Genomic DNA, 23,919 nt, shown 5'->3' on the forward strand with positions numbered 1-23,919 from the left:
TATAATTAATCATTTAAGTTCCATGTTAGGAGACTAGAAAAAAGAAGAGTAAATTAAATCCAAAGTAAACAGAAGAAAGAAAACAGAAAGAAGTAGAGCATAAATCAGTGAAATTGAAAACTGGAAATCAATAAAGAAAATCAATGAAACCAAAAGCTGGTTCTTTGAAAAGATCAGTAAAATTGGTAAGCCTCTAGCCAAGCTAAGAAAAAAAAAAGAATGGATACAAATTACTAACATCAGAAATGAAGGAGGGGGCATCACTATAGATCCCATGGACATTAAAGGGATAATCAAGGAGTATTATGAACAACTGTCTGCTCACAAAAATTAACCATTTTAAAGTGTAGAATTCAGTGACATATACTACATTCAAAATGTTGTGCAACCATTACTTCTATTTAGTTCCAAAACAGTTTCACCAACCTGAAAGAAGACCCCATAACCACGAAGCAATCATTCTCAATTCCCTGTTTTCCCTAGTTCCAAGCAACAACTAATCTGCTTTTTGTCTCTATGGATTTACATGTTCTGGATATTTCACATAAAAGGATTTATCTACTAATAATATGTGACCTTTTGTGTCTGGCTTCTTTCACTTAGCATAGTGTTTTCAAGGTTCATCCACACTGTAGCATGCACAATACTTCATTCCTTTTATCAAGCCAATTTGTTAAGTGCCAAAGACACTCATTGTGTCAGAGTGTCTATGCTCACTATGGGATATTTTAGGATAATAGATTCTATTACTGTGGGAAATTTTGGCAAGGATATAGTTAAAATGAGGCATACTATCTTATATTTGGTTACTTTCACAAGATTATAGGCAGTACCACGTTTAAATTTAGTGGGATGCCCAGGAATAACTATCTTTTGAACACCAGTATTGATTAAGTCCATGAAACTGCCAATTGATGCAGTTTGCCAAATGTTAAAGTTCATTCGGAATCTGTGTTGTAGGTACACCAAAAAAAAAAAAAAAAAAAAAAAAATCCTTGTTATTCCATATGAATTTTAGTACTGGCTTTTCTACTTTTCTTTTCTTTTCTATTTCTACAAAAAAAGAACTGTTGGGATTTTTATTTCTTTTTGGATTGTTCGTATCTGGTTTATAGAAACACAACTTGTTTTTTTGTATTTATGTTGTAAACCCTGAAATTTTGCTGAATTTATAATTACTGACTCAATGTTTCTACTTGTTACAGATCTTTTATTTTTTCTAATTATTGTTTTATACATTTGCCTTTTAAGTTATATAGAAAGAAGGAAGGAATGATAAACCAAAATTACAATAACACTGATTTTTCTATTTGCTTGTAGTGCTGATCTAGTATTAATGAACGCTCTCAGATTTTGTTTATCTGAAACGTCTTGATTTCTTTCTCTTTTTTTTTTTTTTTTTTGAAACAGAGTCTCACTGTGTTGCCCGGGCTAGAGTGCTGTGGCGTCAGCCTAGCTCACAGCAACCTCACACTCCTGGGCTCAAGCTATCCTTCTGTCTCAGCCTCCCGAGTAGCTGGGACTACAGGCATGCGCCACAATGCCCGGCTAATTTTTTCTATGTATTTTTAGTTGTCCGATTAATTTCTTTCTATTTTTAGTAGAGACAGGGTCTTGCTCTTGCTCAGGCTGGTTTCGAACTCCTGAGCTCAAACAATCCGCCCGCCTCGGCCTCCCAGAGTGCTAGGATTACAGGCGTGAGCCACCGCGCCCGGCCTCTCTTTTTCTTTTTATTTCTTACAGACATCTTGCATCTTTCTCATTTTTAAAGGACAATTTTGCCAGTTATACAATTCTTGGTTCCCAGGTTGTTTTTTCTTTCAGCACTTTAAACATGACATCCTACCACCTTCTGACCGCCAGCCTTTCTGCTAAGAAATTGGCTGTTAATTTTACTGAGGATACCTTGTACATGATAAGTTGCTTCTCTCTTGGCAGCTTTCAAGATTCTCTCATTGTCTTTGGCTTTTGACAGTTTGATTATAATGTTAATGTCTGTATCTCTTTGTGCTTATCCTACTTGGAGTTTATTGAGTAGATTCATGCATTTTATTAAATTTTAGAAGTTTTCAGCCATCATTTTTTCAGATATTCTTTCTGCCACTTTCTTTTGCTTTTCTCCTTCTGAAACTCACATTAGGCATATATTGGTATGCTTGATGGTATCTCAAAGGTCACTGTGGCTCTTTTCATTCTTTTTGCTGCCCAGACTGGGTAATGTCAATTGACCTGTCTTCAAGTTCACTGATTCTTTCTTATGCTTGATCAAATTTGTGTTTGAAACCCTTGAGTGAAATTTTCATTTTGGTTATTATACTTTTCAGCTCCAGATTTATATTTGATTTCTTTTCTATAATTTATATCTCCCTATTGATAGTCTCTATCTGATGAAATTTTGTTCTCCTGGTTTCCTTTAATTCTTTGTGTATGGTGTTTTGTTAATACACAGAATATCTTCAAAGCCCTTATTCACCAAAATAACTCTCTCCCCAGATTTTCAAAACAAAGGCAGTCCACCTTGGTTCGGTCCATCAGGTAACCCCCAAACAAGTCAAAATATTTAAACACAAATCTTTGGGAATAAGACCTGCTCTGTTACCTCTGGAGCCAGATACCCACACTGGGAACACAGGGTCCTGTCTTCAAGATCATCACTGCACCAGCCAAGTAGAGTGAGGCAAGGCTAGGTTAAAATGCCATAAAGCTCTTCTACCATGGTGAATTTGCCGTTTTCTTGATTCAACATTCACTCATTTGCAATAAACCTTTGACTATTTTCCAGAGTTATGAAAAAATATATTCTCTAATTATTGCTTTTGTTTCCAGTGTTTCTATGGAAGGATAGGTCCTTGGAGTTCCCTACTTTGCCATTTTCCCTGACATTATTCTGTTTGTTTTCTTTTGATATCAAAAGTAATACACAGTTGGTGTGAAATATATCCTAAACAGTGCACAAATGTATTCATTCATTCTCTTAGCAAAATGTGTGCTGGCCATTAATAAGTACCAGTGTACATACAGCACAAGGGGAAATCCATACAAATTCACGCTTCACTGTTAAAACACATCAGTTTGGGGCTCAGTGTCCCTGTGGTTCCCCTGCCTTGGTGAGCTGAGCTAAGAGTTGCAAAGGAATAGCATTCAGTGTTGAGCATGCTCACATAAAGAACTTAATGTTTTTATTGATTAGTTAAACAATAGCAGTCTTCACACTAACATAAGAAATGTTTATGGATCACTAGGACTACAAATTATAAAACCCTTACTCTGTACTTTTTTTTAATACATAAATATTTTCATAAGATCCTCAAAACATCCCAGTGATGTAGGTTCAATGATTGTCTCCCTGTCACAGATTTAAAAAATGAGGCACAAAGTGTTTGAAGGATTTGCCTCAGATCACACAGCTAGTAAGGGACAGAGAAGGGATTTGGACCTGGCTGGGTCTGACAGATTGCAATCTGGCTTTTAGCACCGGAGCTATATTGCTTCCCTAAATGCTGGAATTCTCATTCTCCATGTTCTCTGGCTGATCTCACTAACTTCCATAGTTTTCCCTATCATCCTAGTGACGAGGACATCCAACTCCATATCTCCAGCCCAAATCTCTTTCTTCAGACTCCCAGGCCTTTATCCAGTTCTCCACTGTACCTCTTCTTATGGATGTCACAAGGGCACTTCAGCCTCAACAGGTCCAAAATTGGTTTCATCATATCCCCCTTTCTAAAGAATCTCTCCTCCCCAATTTGCAGCATGCTCCCTTGTTTTACATCTGCTATATCAATAAATTGCACAAAGAGCCATTTTGTTGTCAAATCAAGAAAACGGGGTATCATCCCTCACTCTATCTTACTCCCAACATCCAATCAATTGCCAAGGCCTGCTGACTGTTCCTTCTTAATATCTCTTCAGTCCACTTTTTTTTTTTATTCTCACTATGTCTCCCCAGGTTTAGGTCACCATCATACTTGTTTTCTATGATGCTGTAGCAGCCTGCTTGCTGGTTGCCCTGCCTCAAGCTTTGATATTTTCCACAGAGAGTGATCACTTCCACATCACAAAATATGATGATGTATTTTATTATTACTCCACAAAATAGCCCCTATATACTAGGTACAACTTGAAGAAAGTTTTTTTTCAGAGACCAACATTTCCAGAAGAAAATAATCTTTTGTCCTTAGTGTGTATTTGTAGGATTATATAGAAAATCAAATCATCAGGATAATATAGAGAGAAAACTGAAATGGTGACATGGTTAACTCAAAGAATCGAGGGACAATCAGAAGAACTAGACACAGTAAGGACAGAAATCCAAGTAGCAGGAACTAACAGACAGCATCTTCCAGCTACCACTCTTTGTCTTCATCAGCATCAGTCCTTGTGGCACTACTTTTATGATTTTGAATTTCTTCAACATTCAGGGAGTTGGATTGTTTGGTTTGGGATGATGAAAAAGTCCTAAAGATATATATAGTGATGATGGTTGCACAACCATATGAATGTGCTTAATGCCACTAAACTATATACTTAAAAATGGCTAAAATGTCAAAAATTATGTGTATTTTACTACAATAAAAAGTAAAACAAAACAAAAAACAAACATATTTCAAAGGATCTGAATAGTCAGTTTTAAAAAAGATATACAAATGACCAAAAAGTCCATGAAAATGGGCTTATTACCTAATTCTATGCATATTAAATGTTCAGAATTGGCAAATTCATAGAAAAAGGGAGTAGATTAGTGGTTGGTTAGGACTTTGGGGTTTTAGGAGGTAGAGGTCATACCTAAAGAATATGGGGTTTGCTTTTGAGGTGAAGAAAATGTTTTAAAATTTATTGTGATGCTGGTTGTACATATCTGTGAATATACAAAAATAGTGAATTGTATACTTTATGTAAGTGAATAATATGGTATGTGCATTATATCTTAATAAAATTGTTATTAAATGAAAAGGAATAATATAGAGCTGTCCACTGTACCATTTGGCTAGTTTCCCTCAATGGTAACATTTGCATAAATATAGTACAATATCACAACCAGGAAAGTGACGTAGCTGCAATCCATTATTCAGATTTCACCACTTTTACATGCACTCATTTGCATGTGTATGTATATATTTAGTTCTATGCAATTTTCTCACATGCGTAGATTTGTATGACTACCACCACAGTCAAGATACATCACAGCCATTCCTGGTCCTACCCTTTTATAATCACAGTCACCTTCTCTCCTTTCTCTCCTCCTAACTTCTGCCAGCCACTAAACTGTACTCCATCCCTATATTCATGTCATTTCAAGAATGTTATATAAATGGAATAATAATGTACTATTTGAGATTTTTCTTGAAGTATAATTTCTTTGAGATTCATCCAATTGTTATGTGCATCAGAGTTCATTACTTTTTAGTACTGAGTAATATAATCCATGACATGGAGGTATGACAAATTGTTTAATCATTCACCTATTGAAGAACATTTGGGTTGTATTTAGTCTTTAACGATTACAAATGAAGTTGCTTTGTGTACAGGTTTGATCATATTCTGGATATTTTGGATATTATGAGATAATGGAGCCTACTTGATTTTATTTTTAAACAGGCAGTTCCCCTGTTAAAGTATAGCATGAACAATGGGTAGGTGTATATGTTCAACTTCTCCCTGGGTTCTGCTGACTTTACCCCAGCAAAGTGCAGGGCTGGCTCACACTGCATCATTGCAGATATGTGGCGTGGAAGTTCAGCTCCTCCTTTATCTATTTATTTATTTTTTGGGGACAGAGTCTCACTCTGTTGCCTGGGCTAGAGTGCCGTAGCGTCAGCCTAGCTCACAGCAACCTCACACTCCTGGGCTCAAGCAATCCTTCTGCCTCAGCCTCCCGAGTAGCTGGGACTACAGGCATGCGCCACCATCCCCGGCTAATATTTTCTATACATTTTTAGTTGTCCAGCTAATTTCTTTCTATTTTTAGTAGGGAGGAGCTCTTGCTCAGGCTGGTCTCGAACTCCTGACCTCAAACGATCCTCCTGCCTTGGCCACCCAGAGTGCTAGGATTACAGGCGTGAGCCACGGCGCCCAGCCTCTGCTCCTCCTTTAGCTCTGCTCACTCTTTTCTGATGAAAGTTGGGCACCAACTGTAATTGCCTTGTTGCCTCTCATTAGGGGTATAAGATCAGCTCTTCACTGGGCTCAGCTGCCACAGAGGAAGATGCTAGCAGTAGGCTGACCAACACTGCTTTGCTGCTGTAGGGTGTGAGCAGAAATTCAACTTCCTGTCTGGCACCACTCACACCAGAGGAAAGGAAGGAGGAAGCCAATGCTGATTGGCTCCACGTCCCACCCCACTGCATGACTCTTTGATGACAGATGGAGGCCCAGACTTAGCTCCCTGCTAGACCCTGCTGAACTGAGGAGGGGGTGAAACCCTGTAATGACTAGTGTCACCTTGCATAGCTTTGTTAAATCTCATTGCTGTTGGGTAGGAGTACAGACTCAGCTCGCCACTGGACCCCTCTGACACTACCCTGGAGAGTAATTGGAGCACTTCCTGTATACCCTGGGCCTAAGATGGAAGACTGGCTCCCTTTTAGTCTTTCCAACAGTATCTGGGCTGTGGAGTGAGAGAGCTTCCAAACGGTGAGGGGTGGAGTGAGACGGAAAGTTAGCTCCCTCTTTCCCCACCTGAAACTGCAAGTTTGGGAAAGAGTCAGCTTTTCCGTTTGCATTTTTCTGGAGTAGGGTAGTTATTGCCAAAAATGTTTTCTGTTAAATAACCATTTTCTTGGTCATTGGCTAGAAGGAACAGGTTTTCCTTGAAGCTTTTCTTGTTTGTGATGGTTGGATGCTCCTGATAAGAGGTTTCTACAGTGCCCTATTCAGGATGTATGTGGGAGACAATACGAAAACCAAGGGAACTCACTGCTATGTCATTCCTCAAGTCCCAAGGTTCCTAGGCAGTCTGTCTACTTCTTCCCACCTTTCAGAGTCTTCCTATGCTTGTTTGTTGTGTTATATCTACAGGTTTTTAGTTGTAAGAGGGAAGGCATGGAAGGGATGAGGTTGCTCCATTTCGTCCAGAACTAGAAGTCCGAAGGTCAGGTTTTTGCTGTTCAATAAGTTCCAGTCCAGCTCAGGTCTGGCTGTGGCCCTACGGCTTCTCAGCTATGTGGCTTTCAAGCAAGTCACTTGTACTCTCTTAACATGTGTCCTTATTTATTGTTGTAGGGAGGAGCTTTGGGATTCCTACCAATTCATCTTTATCCATCTCTGAGAATCAACATTGTCCTTTGAAGAGAAAAAACTTGAAGCTTTGATAAAATCCCAAATCCAATATATTGATTTATTTTTTGTTGGAGTGTATGTTTTTGAGTTCTAATTTAAAACTTTTTACCAACTAAAGGTCACTGAGAGTTTCTCCTATGTTTTCTTCTAATAACTTTGTTTTATCTGTTACATATAGGTCTATGATATGGTTTGACCCAACTTTTTTATATTATGTGAAACACAGTTCTTCTAATTATTATTATTGTTATTGAAAATGGCAATCCATTTGTTTCAACATCAATTGTTGAAATGAGTGCCTGCTCTCCATTGAATTACCTTGGAATCTTTGTCAAAAATCAATTGGCATATATGTGCGGGTCTATTTCTTCACTTTTTATTCTGTTCCATTGATCAGTTGGTCTATATTTATGCTGATAAATACTGCAGGGTTGCAGTGTGCTATGAACACTGTTTTGATTACAGTAACTTTATATAGTAAGTCTTGCAATAAAATAATGAAAGTCCTCTAAAATATTCCTCTTTTCAAGTTGTTTTGGCTATTCTTAGTCTTTTGGATATTTTGATATAAATTTTAGAATCAGGTTATCGATTTCTATAAAAAACTTCTGGGATTTAATTTATGTCATCAATGTTTTGTATTTTTCAGTGTGCAGACCCTGCACATCTTTTGTCAAATTCATCCCAAAGTATTTCATATTTTTGGTGTTATTGTAAATTATATGTTTTTAAATTTTAATCTGGCTATTCATTGCTTGTAAGGAGTTGAATATTTCCCTCCCAAATCCATGTCCATTCAGAACTTCAGAATGTGACTTTATTGACCTTATTTGGAAATTAAGTCTTTGCAGATGTAATTAAGGATTGAGATGAGATCATATTATATTAGGGTGGCCCCTAAATCCAAGGAGCATATCTTTATAAGAGATGAAAAGGATACACAGAAAGACACAGAGAGGAGAAGCAGAGATAAGAATTATGCTACCATAAGTCAAGGAATGCCTAGGGCCACCAGAAACTGGAAGAAGTAAGGAATAATTCTTCCCTAGAGCTGTCAGAGAGAACATGGCCCTGCTGATACCTTGATTTTGAACTTCTGGCCCTACAAAAGTGTGAGTGAATAACCTTGCAGGTTTTTCTGAAGCCACCAAGTTTGTGATAACTTTTTGTGGCTGTCTCAGGAAACTTAACACATTGCTAGCATATAGACATACAATTAAATTTGTATGTTGATCTTGTATCCTGCAACATTTCTGAACTCACTTTATTAGCTCTAGTAGCTTTTTGTATACTATATAAGATTTTCTACATAGACAATTATATTTTCTATGAATAAAGACTGTTTTACTTCTTCCTTTACAAACTGTAACACTTTTATTTCTTTTTCTTATTATACTGGCTAGAACCTCTAATACAATGTTTAATCAAATTTGTGTAAGTGTCCATTTTCCCCTTGTTTGTCATCTCGGAGGGAAAGCATTTAGTCTTTATGCACACATTATTATATATATTTTTCATAGATGCATTTTATTAGGTTGATGTATTTTATTTATACCTGGTCACTGAGCATTTTAATTAGTAATGGATTTTGGAATTTTGGCAAATGTTTTTTCACTCTCCATTGAGATGATCATATGGTTAGGGTTTTTTTTTTTTTTACTATGTTAATGTGGTGAATCACAATTTTTTCCAAATATTAACACTACCTTGACTCCCTGGAATAAAAATTACTTGGTCATGGTGTATTGCATTTTTTATATATCATTGGATTTGACTTTACTAAAGTTTTGTTAAGAATTTTCGCATATATGTTCATGAGGGAGATTGGATTATAGTTATCTTTCCTTGTAATATAATTATCTGGTTTAGTTAACTGGATAATTCTAGCCTCATAGGGTGAGTTGGGAAGTATTTCTTCCTCTTCAAATTTCTGGAAGATTTTGAGTAGAATTGGTGTTATATCATCCTTAAATGTTTGGTAGAATTACCAGTAAAACCATCTTAACCTGGAGTGTTTTTTTATTTCAAAATATTAAGGGGGGTACAAATGTTTTTGTTATGTGGATAGCTTTTATAATGCTTTAGTCAGGGCTATAAGTGTGTCCATCACCCAAATAGTGTTCACCGTATCTTTTAGGTAGTTAATCTAGAAGCTTCCTTGGGAGGAAGGATTTTAAATAAAACTCCCATTTATTTAATTGTTGTAGGGCCTTATTTTATTCTAATATATGTATTTGTGCTATAAATTTCCCCCATATACTTCTTTTGCCACATCCTGCAAATTATCATATGTTGATTTTTCATTTTTGCTCAATTCAAAGTACCTTTTAATTTCCCTTTTGATTTCTTCCTTGGGTCATGAGTTGCTTAGACCACGTATTATCTGGTGTTAATTTAAATATTTAAGGATTTTCCAGAGATCTTTCCGTTAGTTTCTTATTTAATTCCATTGTGCTCAGAGAATATAGATTTTGTGATTTGAATTCTGTTAACATTATTGAGACTTATTTTATGGCCCTGAATATAGACTACCTTGGTAAATGTTCCACATGCATGTGGATCAAATGTATATGCTACTGTTGTTGGTGGGAAATTCTATGCTCTGTTCAAGTATTATATGTACTTGCTGATTTTCCATCTGTTTATTCTATCAATTTTTTTAGAGAAGGTGTTGACATCTTTGACTATAATTGTGGATTTGTCTATTTCTCCCTGATGTTCTATGAGTTTTTGCTTCATGTATTTTGATGCACTGTAGTCCATGGATGTTTAGGATTATTATAGCCTCTTGACAAATTCACCACTTGTATAATGACCTCCCATTATCCATGGTATTATTCTTTGCTCTGAAATTTACTGTGTCTTATATCAATATAGCCATTCAAGCTTTGTTTTGATGTGTTAAAATTATCCATCCTTTTCCATCCCTTTTCTTGAAAACAATTTGTATCTTTAAATTTAAAATAGAGTTCTTATAGGCAGCATATATTTGTTTCTTTTCTATCCAATCTGACCATCTCTATTTTATAATTGAGGTGTTTAGACCATTTATGTTCATGTGCTTATTGGTATGTTTGGGTTTAAATCAATCACTTTGTTATTTATTCTCTCTTTTCTTTAACTTTTTTTGGATTGAGTAACTTGAGGATTTCATTTTATCTCCTATGTTGGCTTTTTAGCTGTAACTTTTTTAGTGGTTGTATTAAGGTTTATAGTATACATCGTTAATGTATCAGAATCTACTTTTAAGTGGTATTAATGTATAGCATAAGAACCTTAAAATTATGTTCTTCCACTTTCCCTCTTCTAGCCTTTATGCTATTATTAACATACATTGATATTTCATGTATGTTATAAATCCTAATATGCGGTAGGTTGGAGACAATCATAAGGCTCATGTTATTTATTTCTCCTCTCTCAAATAACTTTGCTGTCTGATGTTCAGTGACCGAAAATCATTGTTTCATATATTTTATCCATGTTTTAGTTGTTTCAATCAGGGAGGTAAATCCAGTCCCTGTTACTTAATTTTTATTGGAAGCACAAATGTGGCTTAACGTTTTAAATCATGAAGGCCTTATTTCATTTTTAATCAGAGTGCACTTCCTATGCTATCTGGAATTCCTGGAAGAGTCCAGTGTCTGTGTCCCTGCTCCTGACCAGAAAATTCAAACTGCAGCACTTTTTTGGGTCACGCAATGGCCCTTAAGTTTATTTTCTGAATTTCCTTGAATAGATTTGAATTTTTTAAGAAAAAAATCAGTACCTGTTTTATTAGAAAGTTATGAGATATTATCTGTATTATAATCTCAATTTGTTAGACATACATAAGGATCCAAAAATGTATACTTGTTACCATTGGCTAAATACCACTAAGTCCATATTTCTCTTATTCAGTTTTTCATTCATTCATTCAACAAGTATTTACCGGATGTACATGATGTGTTAAACTCCAATGGTCTAATCCATATCTACATCTCAAACCTTCTTTCTGAACATCCTTGTTTTTTTAAGAACCAAAGCAAACACCCTAATCTCACTGCCTGCTCTTTGTCAGAATTTTTAGGCTTTCATGTGAAGAATTTGTCTTATTTCTTTTGTGGAGAATGTCCACACTGAAGCAGAAAAGGATGCTTACCACATAACAGAAAGAAATGATATATAGGCAAATGCGTCCAGAACCTTAGATATGGCTGCTCCCCTCAAGGGAATCTTATGCCTTGTTCTCTATTGCCTTTTGCTCATTTTACAAGGAGTCTGACCACTCTACATGCTACTCCTTCAGATGCCCCTTCAGACACAACCACTCTGTTAAGAGCCAAGAAAAACTGGTTAGCAGAGGACTCTCTCCATAGACTAGAATCCTAAACCCAACTTTCTCTGAGAAACTGACAGGACAACTTGGATCTGCCTGGATGTAGAAGAGATACATATTTTTCTGGGCATATGTCTGTCTAACCTTCTATGGTGGATATGCTGTCAATTCACGTGTGAGCTTCATTTCTCCTTATGAAGGAACTGCTGAATACACGTAGGTCAATACAGGCAGAACACTTTTTTGCCCCCTGAAGCTTGTGCGAACATTGGCAACCAGGAGTAAAATGTCTGGCAGGGTATAAGCCTCGCTGTTCATCCATTCTCCTGTCCCTTCTACTCCAGCCTTTCTCTGTGTAAACTTCTGTCTTGCATGAATGTGCCCTGTGTCTCAAGTGCTTCCAAGAGGAAGAGGGGCTTCGGAATTACTTAGGCATCTGATTCAAGATGTCTGGAGTTTGTGATGCTACATGACCTTTTTACCTGCCTATCCACGTTTCCCCTTTGGTTTCGTAAGTGCTATTGCAATGTTAAATTCTAGAGCACAGGGTGGCAAACTTTTCCTGTTAGGACAAGATAAAAAACATTTAGTCTTTGCAAGCAAGTCATACTGTCTCTTTCACAGCTACTCAACTCTATCCTTGCAGTGCAAAAACAGCCATAGGCAATATTTAAATGAGTAAACATGCCTATGTTCCAATAAAGCTTTATTTATGGACACCAAAATTTGAATTTCATATATTTTTGCATCATAAAATATTCTTAATTTTTCAACCATTAAAAAATATGAAAATTATTCTTAGTTGTAAGCCAAAAAAATAGGCAGCGGGACAGATTTGGCCCATGGGCTATTTGCCAACCCCTGTTCTAGAATCATAACTTTTAAGTTTACTTCCACAAGACTGTCTTCATACACAAAATGTGTGTATTTCATCTGTTTAGCAGAAACTGAGGGGGGCTTTTTTCCCTAGTTCTATTGGGACACTTAACCCCAATAGTCCTCCCATGGATTTCTCATAAAGATCCTCACATTTTGGATATCCACTGATTCACTGACATGATCTCCTGGTATCCAATTCAATATAGGGTAACAAAATTCTATACATTCATAGGTTTCAGGTGATGTGGGCTGGTATGAGGTGGGACGGTCTCAAAGTGAGCTGTGTTCTCTCACACATCTTGTATAGTCTGAACTGGGACATCTTATGTACTCTGAACTTAAGTTCCTGGAAGAGAACTACCCCTAAGGAAAGAACTAGACAGACAAGGTCTTTCCATGAAGCTAAACAGGGAGAGGGGATTTTTCCACACCTTTGGAGGACAAGGATTCATCCACTGGAAGTCCCAGAGAAATCAGTAGGACCTTCTTACCTTGAGGATTCCTGACCATCTACAGTGGTGGGGGCCAGTGTAGGGAGCAAGATCTAGCACATAGAGCAATGCCCAGGGGAGAGGATGGGAATGGGGCACAGCAACAGAGGAATGGAAGAACCTACCTACTATTTAGCCCACTAGACTTTTGAGTATAGGGAAGACCTTGCCTTAGAAACTTGCTCTAATAACTGAGGGGAATATCGAGTTGGATCATACATGTCAATGGGAACAAGAACTTGCAGGAAGCTCACAAACTCATTACCTCATCAGGTCCACAAAGCTGCCCTGAAAGGTGATTATTATCTTCACTTTACTGATAAATATAATTATCTTTAAAGAGATATGTCTCTTCTCATTATCTTATATTTCTAAATAAGAGATCCCAGGGGTAAGGTAAAATTGAGATTCTATCACAAGTGTTTATTAAGTGTTCACATTTCTCTTATAAGGTGGTCATATATAAGTAATGTGCTCTGTTGTGAAAAATAAGATATAGATAAGCAGAAAGAAAATAAAAATCCCTCACAATTCTACCACAAAGAGATAAACACTATTTACTTTATATGAATGACTATTTATGTTCATATAAGAAGTGAAGTGAAAAAGAATACAGAGAATGCTTTTTTAAACTGCTTTATTAACTTCACAATATATAATGGGTATCTTTCCATGCAATAGGTAAAACTCCCCTGCTGACAGAAACTTACAAACTGGATCAAAAACACAACATTCAATTAGAAGCTGGTAATAGGAGACCCACATGAAACGAGTAACATCAAAAGGTTTACAACAAAGGTACATCACAAATATGCAAGTTTAGGAAGCAGGGGTCTCCCTATTAACTTCAGGGAAAACATCGGATTCAGGGCATAAGGCAAAACTCATCATGGTGGTCATGGTGAGGGGGGTCAGTGCTAACTGCCCGCAGACTATGACTCAGCTGCTTTTCCCTCAGCTTTTCCATCAGCTGTCTCATCTCCTCCCCGATCCTCTCCATGTTCTCTTCCCTCATCCTTGCCTGTGGCTCTCCAAGCCTATGCATTACCTCCCATCTATACTGCAGGATGGGCTGCCTAACACGGAATCGCCTACGATTTCCTCTAGGGACACAGTATTCACCAGCTCCCAGAGGGAGGGCCAAGGGCTTCCCTTTATTAGCATCTTGCTCCTTTTCATCCTTTTCTTCGTTTTCTGGGTTGGCACTTTCCATGTTGAGCTTTTTCACCACTTGTTCCTCTTTGGACTCCATTACTCCTAGGAGATGAGAGAAAGAAAAGGTGGACCGATCAGCACCGAGGACAGAGGCCCTACTACGCACCTTTCAAAATTCAGAGCCCTGGATTTCAAAGGCCTTTTCAGAATTTCCTTTTTCCCACCTGAGAGGCCCGGTGCGCCCTCTAGGGGGCCCCCAGCCGAGCCCCTCCCTCCCGCAAAGCCCACCATTTTCCCTGCAGATCCATGTCCAGGCCTCTGCAGGCCCCAAAATGGAGGACGAGGATGGCGAGGGTGGGGCGAGGCGGAGGTGTGTGTAGGGGGAGAAGAAGGTTGGGGTCTCACGCTGGGCTTTCCGCACATTCCTACCCCGTCGCCCACCACAGTCCCCGGCACCGACCTGGGCCTATCCTCGCAGTGTCCTGCTCCTCCCGATTCTCGCCGCGAGGTGCGCCGCCGCGACACTTAGCCCCGCAGACCTGCAGACGGCCGGGGTGGGGGGCGCGGGGGCTGCTGCAGCCGGGCGCTCCCGACCCCTTCCCCGCCCGGACCCTCGTCGCCGCCCTCGCCCCGCGTCTCCCGCCCCCCCAGCCGCCCCGCCCCCCGCGCTGCCCACCATTTTCTGCGCCAAGAAGGACGGGGGCGGGGCCGGGCGGGGTGTAGGAAAAGCTGGCGTCGCTGGTGGAGGCAGGTGTTTCCAAAGGGTCGAAGCCTCGGGGCCACCTGCTCCCGCGGGACCATGCACCCCTCGGCACGCCAAAGGCCTGCCATCTTCTGTAGGCCCGCGTGGGGGGTTAGGGACTGTAGTCGCCAACCTGCGGCGTCTCCGCCGCGGGGCGGCCAGACCCCCGAGGGTTGGGGTCCGCAGGCCGGGGCGGCTCTCCCACGCCAACCCCAGGCACCACCTCCGGGTCCCTTACCTGCTCCCCCGCCGCCTCCTGCTCGGGCCGCCCCTGGCCCGCACACCCTCAGGGCCACCGGGAGCAGGTATAGCCGCTGAGAAGGGAGAGAGCGACAGTGGGTCCGATACCAGAGTGAGGACCGAGTCGGCGCTGGCCGGTCACGTGAGGCTGCTGTCGCCGCCAGCGGCCCCGCCCCCGGCCCTTGGCCCCTCCTGCCACCCGGAGTCAGGCGGGGTTTGTTGGCCAGGTCTGTCCCGCATCCTCACCCCAAGTCCCTTTTAACATCTCTGGGCCGGGCCCTGTCACTCTCCCTTCTTTGTGTGTTAGTGGCCCTTTCTCTGCATGCCGGGTAAAGGCAGTATCTTCTGGGGTGGGGGGTTTTGGCCATTTCCCCTTCTCTGGGGACTTGCCTCTCCCTCTCCTCTGCTCCCAGAATGCACCTCCTTCTGCCTGCTGTCCTCTCTGCTACCAATACTATTTTCCCTCCACTAAAATGCATAGAAGAGGTGTGTTAGGAAGAGTCCCAAGGAGTGGATTTTTCTCATTCTTAATACCTTTCTGTTTTATTTTTTATATTAAACAAAAATCAATATACTTCTTTAAAACGGAAAAAATAGTTTTATTTGAAAAATAGGATTAAAGTTGGGGGAAAAATCCCAACCACCTGTCTGTTCTGCTAAGTCATTATATAAATATAGACTCTACAGGCAACTCCTTTTTTAGAACTTGGAAGAGGACAGGGCAGCTGATGGCTCCCCTTATAAAGGGCCCCTAGACACATGAGGCCCTTTCATGAAGTGAGCCAATGAGTATGTAGTACAACAGAGCCTTGTTGGATTTTCAGAACTAAAAATACAAAAAAAGAAATAAAACCTACTTCACAAATTTCTGATTCAAATGGTAATAAGTATGTCTTTATTTGCAGATCAAATAATTATGTATTCAGAAAACCCAAAGAAATCTACAATAAATTTACTATAGGAGTAAAAATTGAATTTAGAAAGATTGCAGTTACAAGATAACTATACAAAACTCAATTGTATCCCTATATGCTACTAATAAACAATTGAAAATTGAAATGTAAAAATGCATCGCTTATGGTAGCTTCCAAAAACGTGAAATACTTAGGAATAAATTTCAAAAGCATGAAGAAAACCTGTACACAATTGGAAAACACTGCTGAAAGAAACTAAAGACTGAAATATATGAAAATATATACCATGGCTCTGGAGCAGGAGATTCAATACCGTTAAGATATCACATCTCTTCAAATTGGTCTATAAATTCATTGCAATCAAAATCAAAACCCCAGCAAGCATCTTTGTATAAATTAATAAACTTACTCCCTAATTTATATGGAAATGCAAAGGACCTGGGATAGACAAAATAATTTTGAAAAAAAAAACCCCACTGATCTAGAAGATTATGTTATATGATTTCAAGACTTAAGATGGAGTATTAATAATAAAGGTAGTGTAGTAGTGGAGTAAATATACAGATCAATGGAACAGAATAGAGAGTCCAGAAATAGATCCATACATACATTACTAATTCATCTTTGACAAAGATGTCAAGGTAATTGAATGGGGAAAGTATAGTCTTTTTAACACATGGTGCTGAAACAACTGGAAATTCTTATAGAAAAAAAGGAATCTTGCCTTTTACTTTATATTATATATTAATTCAAAAGGGATCATAAGCCTAAGTATAAAAGCCCAAATTATAAAACTTCTAGAATAAAACATAGAGAAAAACTTTACAATCTTTGGGAAGATAAAGATTTGTTAGATAGGACACAAAAAGAACACATCACAAAAGATAAAAATGAGAAATTGGATTTATCAAAATTAAAAACTTCTACCCTTTAAAAGACATGGTTAAGAAAATGAAGTGGGAAGAAGCTGGAAGAAAATATTAACAATGTGTCTATCTGACAATGAGTTTGAATTCAGAACATATATAAAGAACTCTGAAAACTCAACATAACAGGCAAATGATCAAAATATTTGATTGAACATTTCACAAAAGTACATGTACGAATTACCAATGAGCTAATGAAAAGATGTTCAACCTCATTAATCATCAAGGAAATATAAAATAAAGCCAGGATGAAATACCACTGCACACCTATTAGAATTGCTAAAGTTAAAAAGTCTGAATTCTGAAGTCAGACTTCCCAAGTACTTCTGAAGATATTCAACAACTAAAACTCTCATTTATTGCTGGTGAGAAGTTCAACCACTCTGAGAGACTTTTTGGCAGTTTTTTGAAAAGTTAAACTTATACTTACCATATATCCCAGAAATGCCACTCTTAGGAATTTTCCCAGCAGAATTAAAAACATATTTCCTCAAAAATATTTGTACAAGAATGTTTATGACAATTTCATGTATGGTAGTTCCAAAGTGGATAAAATCCAAATGTCCATCAGCAAGTGAATGGATAAACAAATTGTGCTGTATTCCTTTGAACACTGCTAAGCATAAAAAAGGAATAAACTACTGATAGAAGCAATAACATAGATCAATCTCAAAAAAATTATAAAAAATGCTTAGGGAAAGATATCAGCCACAAAAGAGTGTGCTCTGTATAACTGCATTTATATAAATTGTAGAACAGGAAAAACTAATCTATGCTGATAAGAGTTGGATCAAATCAATGTTTGCCTTGAAGGTTAGAGGTTTTTCTGACTACAAAGGGGAATAATGGAACTTTCTCAGCTAAGGGAAATGTTGTGTATCTTGATGGGGTAGTGACTTCATTGGTGAATATATTTGTTGAAATCATTGAACTATACAGTTAAAAGATGTGTATCTTATTTTATGTAAATTATAGCCCAATAAAGTTGATAGAAATCAAATATCTGTGAATAAATCTAATTAAATACTTATAAGACCTGTACATTGAAAATTATAATATAGTTTTAAGAAACACTAAAGAAGAACTAAATAAGTGTAGGGATATATCATGATCATGGATTAAATACTCAATATTTTAAAGATGTCAGTTATACCAAAGTTCATCTATAAATTCAGTGCAATCCATGAAAAAATATCAGCAGGTCATCTTTTGTTGATGAACAGATTTCAAATATGTATATGAGAATACAAAGAGCCAAATATAGTCAAGAATACTTTGAAGATGAAGAAAGCTCCAAGACTTCCACTACTAGATATCAAAACTTTATATAATACTATAATGAGTATAATACAGTATGATACTGTCTCAAAGATTAAAATGTGTATTTATCTATCTTTCTATCTATCCATCTTATATGGACCTGTCAAACATACCTACACATACAGTCACTTGATTTATGATAAAGATGACAGTTCAATGAAGTGGGAGGAAAGTATTAAAAAAGTGGTACCAGATAAGTTAGATATTCATATGGAGAAAAGATGTATGTTGACTCCACCATAAATAATACACACACACAAAAACCTCCAATGAATTACAAATCTAAATAGGAAAGGTAAAAAGGTAATTTTAATGTGAAAAACACAGGAGATCATCCTCATGACATTGGAGTAAGCAATTTTCTTAAAGAGGACACAAAAAGCAATAACCATGAAGGAAAAAGGTTGTAGATTGTACTTTATTAATATATTTTTTAAAAACTTCTGTTCATCATAACAGCATTAAAAGAATGAGAAAGTGGCCAGGTGCGGTGGCTCACGCCTGTAATCCTAGCACTCTGGGAGGCCGAGGTGGGTGGATCACTCAAGGTCAGGAGTTTGAGACCAGCCTGAGCAAGAGCGAGACCCCGTCTCTACTAAAAAATAGAAAGAAATGATCTGGACAACTAAAAAAAAAAAAAAAAAAAAATTAGCCGGGCATGGTGACACATGCCTGTAATCCCAGCTACTCAGGAGGCTGAGACAGGAGGATCGCTTGAGCCCAGGAGTTTGAGGTTGCTGTGAGCTAGGCTGACGCCACAGCACTCTAGCCCAGGCAACAGAGCAAGACTCTGTCTCAAAAAAAAAAAAAAAAAAAAAAAAAAAAAAAAAAAAAAAAAAAAAAAAAAGAATGAGAAAGTAAGCTACAAACTGGGAGAAGATATTTGCAACATATATATCTAACAAATAACTTATATCCAAAATGTATAAAGAACTCTTACAAATGAATAAGAAAAAGAAAGGCAATACAATAGAAAAATGAGCAAACATCTTAAAAATGGCACTTCACAAAACAGAATATCCAAATATCCAATAATTTGTGAAAAGATGCTTCATTGTTAACAGAAAAATGCAAATTATAGCCAAAATGTGATGTCACTAAACACCTGCCAGACAAAAACACCAGGTATTTTACAAGGATGTGGTACAGCTAGAACTGGTACTACTGTTTTGGAAAAGTGTTTGGCAGAATATGTTATAAGTAAGCATATGTGTACTCTATGGCCCAGCCATTTCCCTCTAAATATACCTGTAATAAAAATGCATGCATTGATTTACTAAACAGCATTTACACATATATCCATAATAGCACTTTTTAAATTGCTAACAATTAGCAAATACCCAAATGTTATTTATCAGGAAAATGTATAAATAAACTGTATATTTACACAATGGAATATTATTCAACAATAGAAATGTACAAATTACACCTACACTTAATATAGAGAGATCTCACAAACCTAATGTTGACATAAAGAAGCCAGAGAGAAAAAGAATATTTAATGTATAATTCCAGTTATATGAGTTTAAACATAGGAAAAACTAATATGTGATGTTAGAATTCAGGGTAGTGGCAGTCCTGAGTAATGACTAGAATGGGAATTCTGCAGTGTTTGTAATGTTCTGTTTTTTCTTTGTTATTGTTTTGTTTTAAGTGCTGGTTAAACGGTTTTACTTTGCGAAACTTCATGAGCTATGTACTTATGATTTGGGCACTTTTACATATATATTTTATACTTTATTTAAAAGTTCACTAAATGGCTCTCTGTGTGAAAGGAGTGTCTCTGGGACAAGATCCTAAGAGATTCTCCTTGAATCAATCCCAGATAGAGGACTAATCTCCTGGCAAAGCCTAGACTGTCTACAGCCCTGGAACCTGAGGAACGAAAAGGACTTCTGATAGTTACGGCAGAGGACTACTGGGAACAGGACTCCATCTCACAAAAGTACAGTCCTCATAGGAGGGAACTCCTCAGGCAGCACTTCAGGTAGCTCTGCTATCAGGATGCACCTGGACCCCCTGAAGCTCTTACCCAGCTCTGGGAGCTTTGCCGCCAGTGGCTGAGGCTGGAATGCCATACCAAGGGGCAGATTTTAGACTTGCTCCTAGGGACCTGCAAGCATGGGTGTAGGCACACCATCCAGAGACTAGAGAGGAGGCAGTGACTGTACTGGAAGATCTGGCGAGAGAGCTTGAAGAACCTGGAAAGCAGGTCCCAGCCAATTCAGGAAGACAGGACATACTCTTGGCCCCTTTGGGAAGGTGAGTCAGTGACTGTCCAGCTCCATCCCAAGAAGACTCAGCTGGAGTAGGAATCTGGGAAGTTACAAAGGAATGGTGACAAAATCAGGACTAAGGACGAAGAGTTGTCCCAGAAGGAAGATGTACTCAAAGACATGGAATTCCTTGGGGAGATAAATGACAGACTTCACAAAGACATCCCTCAGCATCCTAAATCCAAAGATGCTGTTGAAAATGAGGGCAGATTTGATTGGCAACAGAGGGAAAGAAGACAACATAAATGTGATAAATGTGGAAAAAGTTTCAGTTGTAGCTCAGACACTAGTAAACACAGGAGAACTCACACTGGAGAGAAGCCCTACAAATGTGATGAGTGTGGAAAAGCCTTCATTCAACGCTCACATCTCATTGGACATCACAGAGTACACACTCAAGTAAAACCTTATAAATGTAAAGAATGTGGGAAAAATTTCAGTGGGCTCACAGGTCTTATTCAGCATCAGAGAATCCACACAGGTGAAAACCCTATGAATGTGATGAGTGTGGAAGGCCCTTCAAAGTAAGTTCAGCTCTTTTTAGACATCAAAGAATTCATACAGCAAATAAATTCTACTTATGTTGTGGAAGTAGCAAAAGTCCTTTAGATGCTGAAGCCTAACTAGAGACTCTACCTTAGAGACCTCATGAGTTTCCTGAATGTGTGCAAAGCATCAATCATCATTAAAAACTTCTCTGGTACCAAAAAAAAAAGTTCACTAAATACGAAACAAACTGATCTCATTCTTTTCATAGCAAATTGTTAAACCTAAAAAAAAATTTTTCACTCTATTGGTGGGGATGGGATTTGGTACATTCTTTATAGAGGGCAATTTGACAATAATTATTAAAATTCTTAGAAATGTTCTTACTATTGGATATAGTCATTCCCTTTCTACACTCTATTTTACAGACAAAATCTAAATGTGTGAAAAAATTTACGCATAAAGATATTCATTGTACTATAATAAAATATAATAGTAGAACAATGGGAAAAACAAAATATGCCAATATAGATTATTTGGCTTAAATAAAATGATTATCTATTCATACAATTGAGTTCTATGAAACAATACAAATGTGCTATAAAGGGATGTGTAATGATAAAACACTTTTTATGATTTATACTTTAAATAATGAAAATTAGATTAAAAACAGCATGCTTAATGGTATTCTAATATATACATGCATATATACGTATAAACATGGAATGTAATAGATAAAACATACTCAAGCCTTATTTCTGAATCTACTTATGTTAATCGGATATTAAAACAGATAATTTCTATACATAAAACCACCAGAAGCAAAAATATAAGGAAATACAAGCTAGGAAAAATGTACATAACATATACGATAAATCCATTTTAACTTCATTTTTTCACATCGGAAAAAGGTGGTGACCATTTTCTATCACTTCCTTCTTAAGTATACTTAGAATAAAAGATAGGCTACTATAATATAGAGACCCCCAAAATACAATGATTCAAAAAGAGAATTTCTTCTTTCAAACAAAAATATATTTCTCTTATACCTAATAGTCCAGAGGTACAAAGGGAGTTTTTGGGCAGGTGGATCTGTCTACTGTATAAGGTCATGTGCCTCCTACTTTGTTGCTCTGACATCTCTTAAGATTGTTGTTCTTGTACTTTGAGTTTCAGAACACAGGAATGAGGAAAGAGGAAGTAGAAGGCAAACAATTCCCTTTTAAAGAAATTATACAGAAGTCGTACACTCCACTCCCTTGTATGAATAATCATTTTATTTAAGCCAAATAATCTATATTGGCATATTTTTTTCCCATTGTTCTACTCTTATATTTTATTATACCACATCTGCTCACACTCCACTGCAAAGAATTTCGACATGCAGGCATAATTGGCTTCAAGGGAGACCAGAAAATGTTAGTTTCTAGTTGAGTGATCAAGAGTTCTTCTAAAACTTTAGGGAAGGAAGTCCTGTTACTTAGGGCATGATGAAGGAAATTGTCAAGGGGACAATTAGCAGCCTTGGCTAAAATAAGAGATGCAATAAAGTTACAATTGGCGGCCAAACTTTGGCAAAGTTAATCATCTGGAATACATCCACACACAACTCAGTATAGTGCAAAATGTAAAGTTTTCTCTATGTCTAAGAAAAATCGACTGGGTAAATACCAGTGCGGTATAAAGCAACCCTGACCACTTATATTTACTATAATTTTGTTGTAGTTAAATTTTTGGGAGTATCATTGATTATTTCCCTAAGATGGATGCTTGGGAATGGATTTATGGGCTCAAGAGATATGTATATTTTTAATGCAATTGTCTAAGTTCTGTACAGAAAAGTTGACAAATCCAGATTTCATGACGTGGAAATAAGCAAGAAAGTCCTTAAGAGAGTGCAGAACATGCATTTCCTGACTTCATGTTAGTGCTTGCATGGAACCAATTTCAGAAAATAGACATTATAAATAGACACTTCTAAAGAAGGAGCAAGTGGACTTCTATCCATAAGCAGTATGAGACAGGCCACGGTAAGGACACGGGGCCTGAGTTTCTTCAGACAAGTCTCCCTCCTTTCCATCCTAATTCTAGGTCCTGTCCATCGTCTGAGACCCGGATCAAGGTACTTTTTCTCCTTGAGGCTTTCTCTATTCTGGGCCAACTTGGCCATTGTCATCTCAAACCTATCAGCCTGACAGTCCACCCTTTCCTTTAGCTCTTTTCCCAAATGGCCTTATGTGAAGGGGTAGTTATCCTACCCAGAAAGAGTGTATTTCTGATGAGTGTAGAGCCCTCCTCTGAGATCTAGCCCTTTTCATTCAATGCACACAGGGCAGTGCTGGACATCTGGAAAACCCCCAAAACCACTATTGGCTCATCAGTGAACAAAAGGAGGGAGGTTGAATGGAGAGAAATGGGAGAAAAAGTAGGGGTATATTGAGACAGTTCTCATTCTAAAACCTGGATTGATTCTCAGGCTCGGCACTAACCTGCTATGTAACCTTGGACATCTTAAACCTCTCTGAAGGGGAAAGGGAGAGGATGGAGGGAGGGAGACCAGAGAATGGGCTGCCCTAATAGTTCAGATGTAAGATGATAAGGGCCTAAACCAGGAGAGTGACAGATTCAGCTGTCACAGTGAAGAAAGACAGGGACTTGCTGCTTATGGAAGGGATGAGAATCAAACAAGGCTCTGAGATTTCAGGACTGAGTGACCAGAAAAATTACTAAGCCAGATTGAGTTAATTAATGTTAATATCACAGAACCTCACTTAAAGATGACTGTAAATTAGCAACAGAGGACTGGAAAGTAATGTTAGCCCCCATTGACCTGTAGTAACATGGATGGAACTGGAAGTCCTTATGTTAAGTGAAATAAGCCAGGAACAGAAAGACAA

The 23,919-nt window shown here is 38.0% G+C and overlaps 1 protein-coding gene and 1 pseudogene across 2 annotated transcripts; one reads left to right on the top strand and one right to left on the bottom strand.

The window, feature by feature from the left end:
* Nucleotides 1-13,583: 13,583 nt before the first annotated feature.
* Nucleotides 13,584-15,282, bottom strand: LOC105811311 (protein BEX1-like). Of its 2 annotated transcripts, XM_012645494.1 has the most exons (3): nt 15,099-15,282; nt 14,579-14,657; nt 13,584-14,220 (listed from the first exon to the last, which is right to left on the bottom strand). In XM_012645494.1, exon 3 carries the CDS (start codon nt 14,213-14,215, stop codon nt 13,829-13,831), a length of 387 nt encoding a protein of 128 aa, XP_012500948.1. In that variant the 5' UTR covers nt 14,216-14,220; nt 14,579-14,657; nt 15,099-15,282; the 3' UTR covers nt 13,584-13,828. The 2 variants fall into 2 exon arrangements, with proteins under 2 accessions (XP_012500948.1, XP_012500951.1); XM_012645497.1 differs by lacking the exon at nt 15,099-15,282 and having other exon boundaries at nt 14,579-14,749.
* Nucleotides 14,918-21,159, top strand: LOC105810495 (annotated as a pseudogene).
* Nucleotides 21,160-23,919: the final 2,760 nt, after the last annotated feature.

Source organism: Propithecus coquereli, unplaced genomic scaffold, assembly GCF_000956105.1.
Source record: "Propithecus coquereli isolate 6110/MARCELLA unplaced genomic scaffold, Pcoq_1.0 Scaffold104, whole genome shotgun sequence".
Lineage (NCBI taxonomy): Eukaryota > Metazoa > Chordata > Mammalia > Primates > Indriidae > Propithecus > Propithecus coquereli.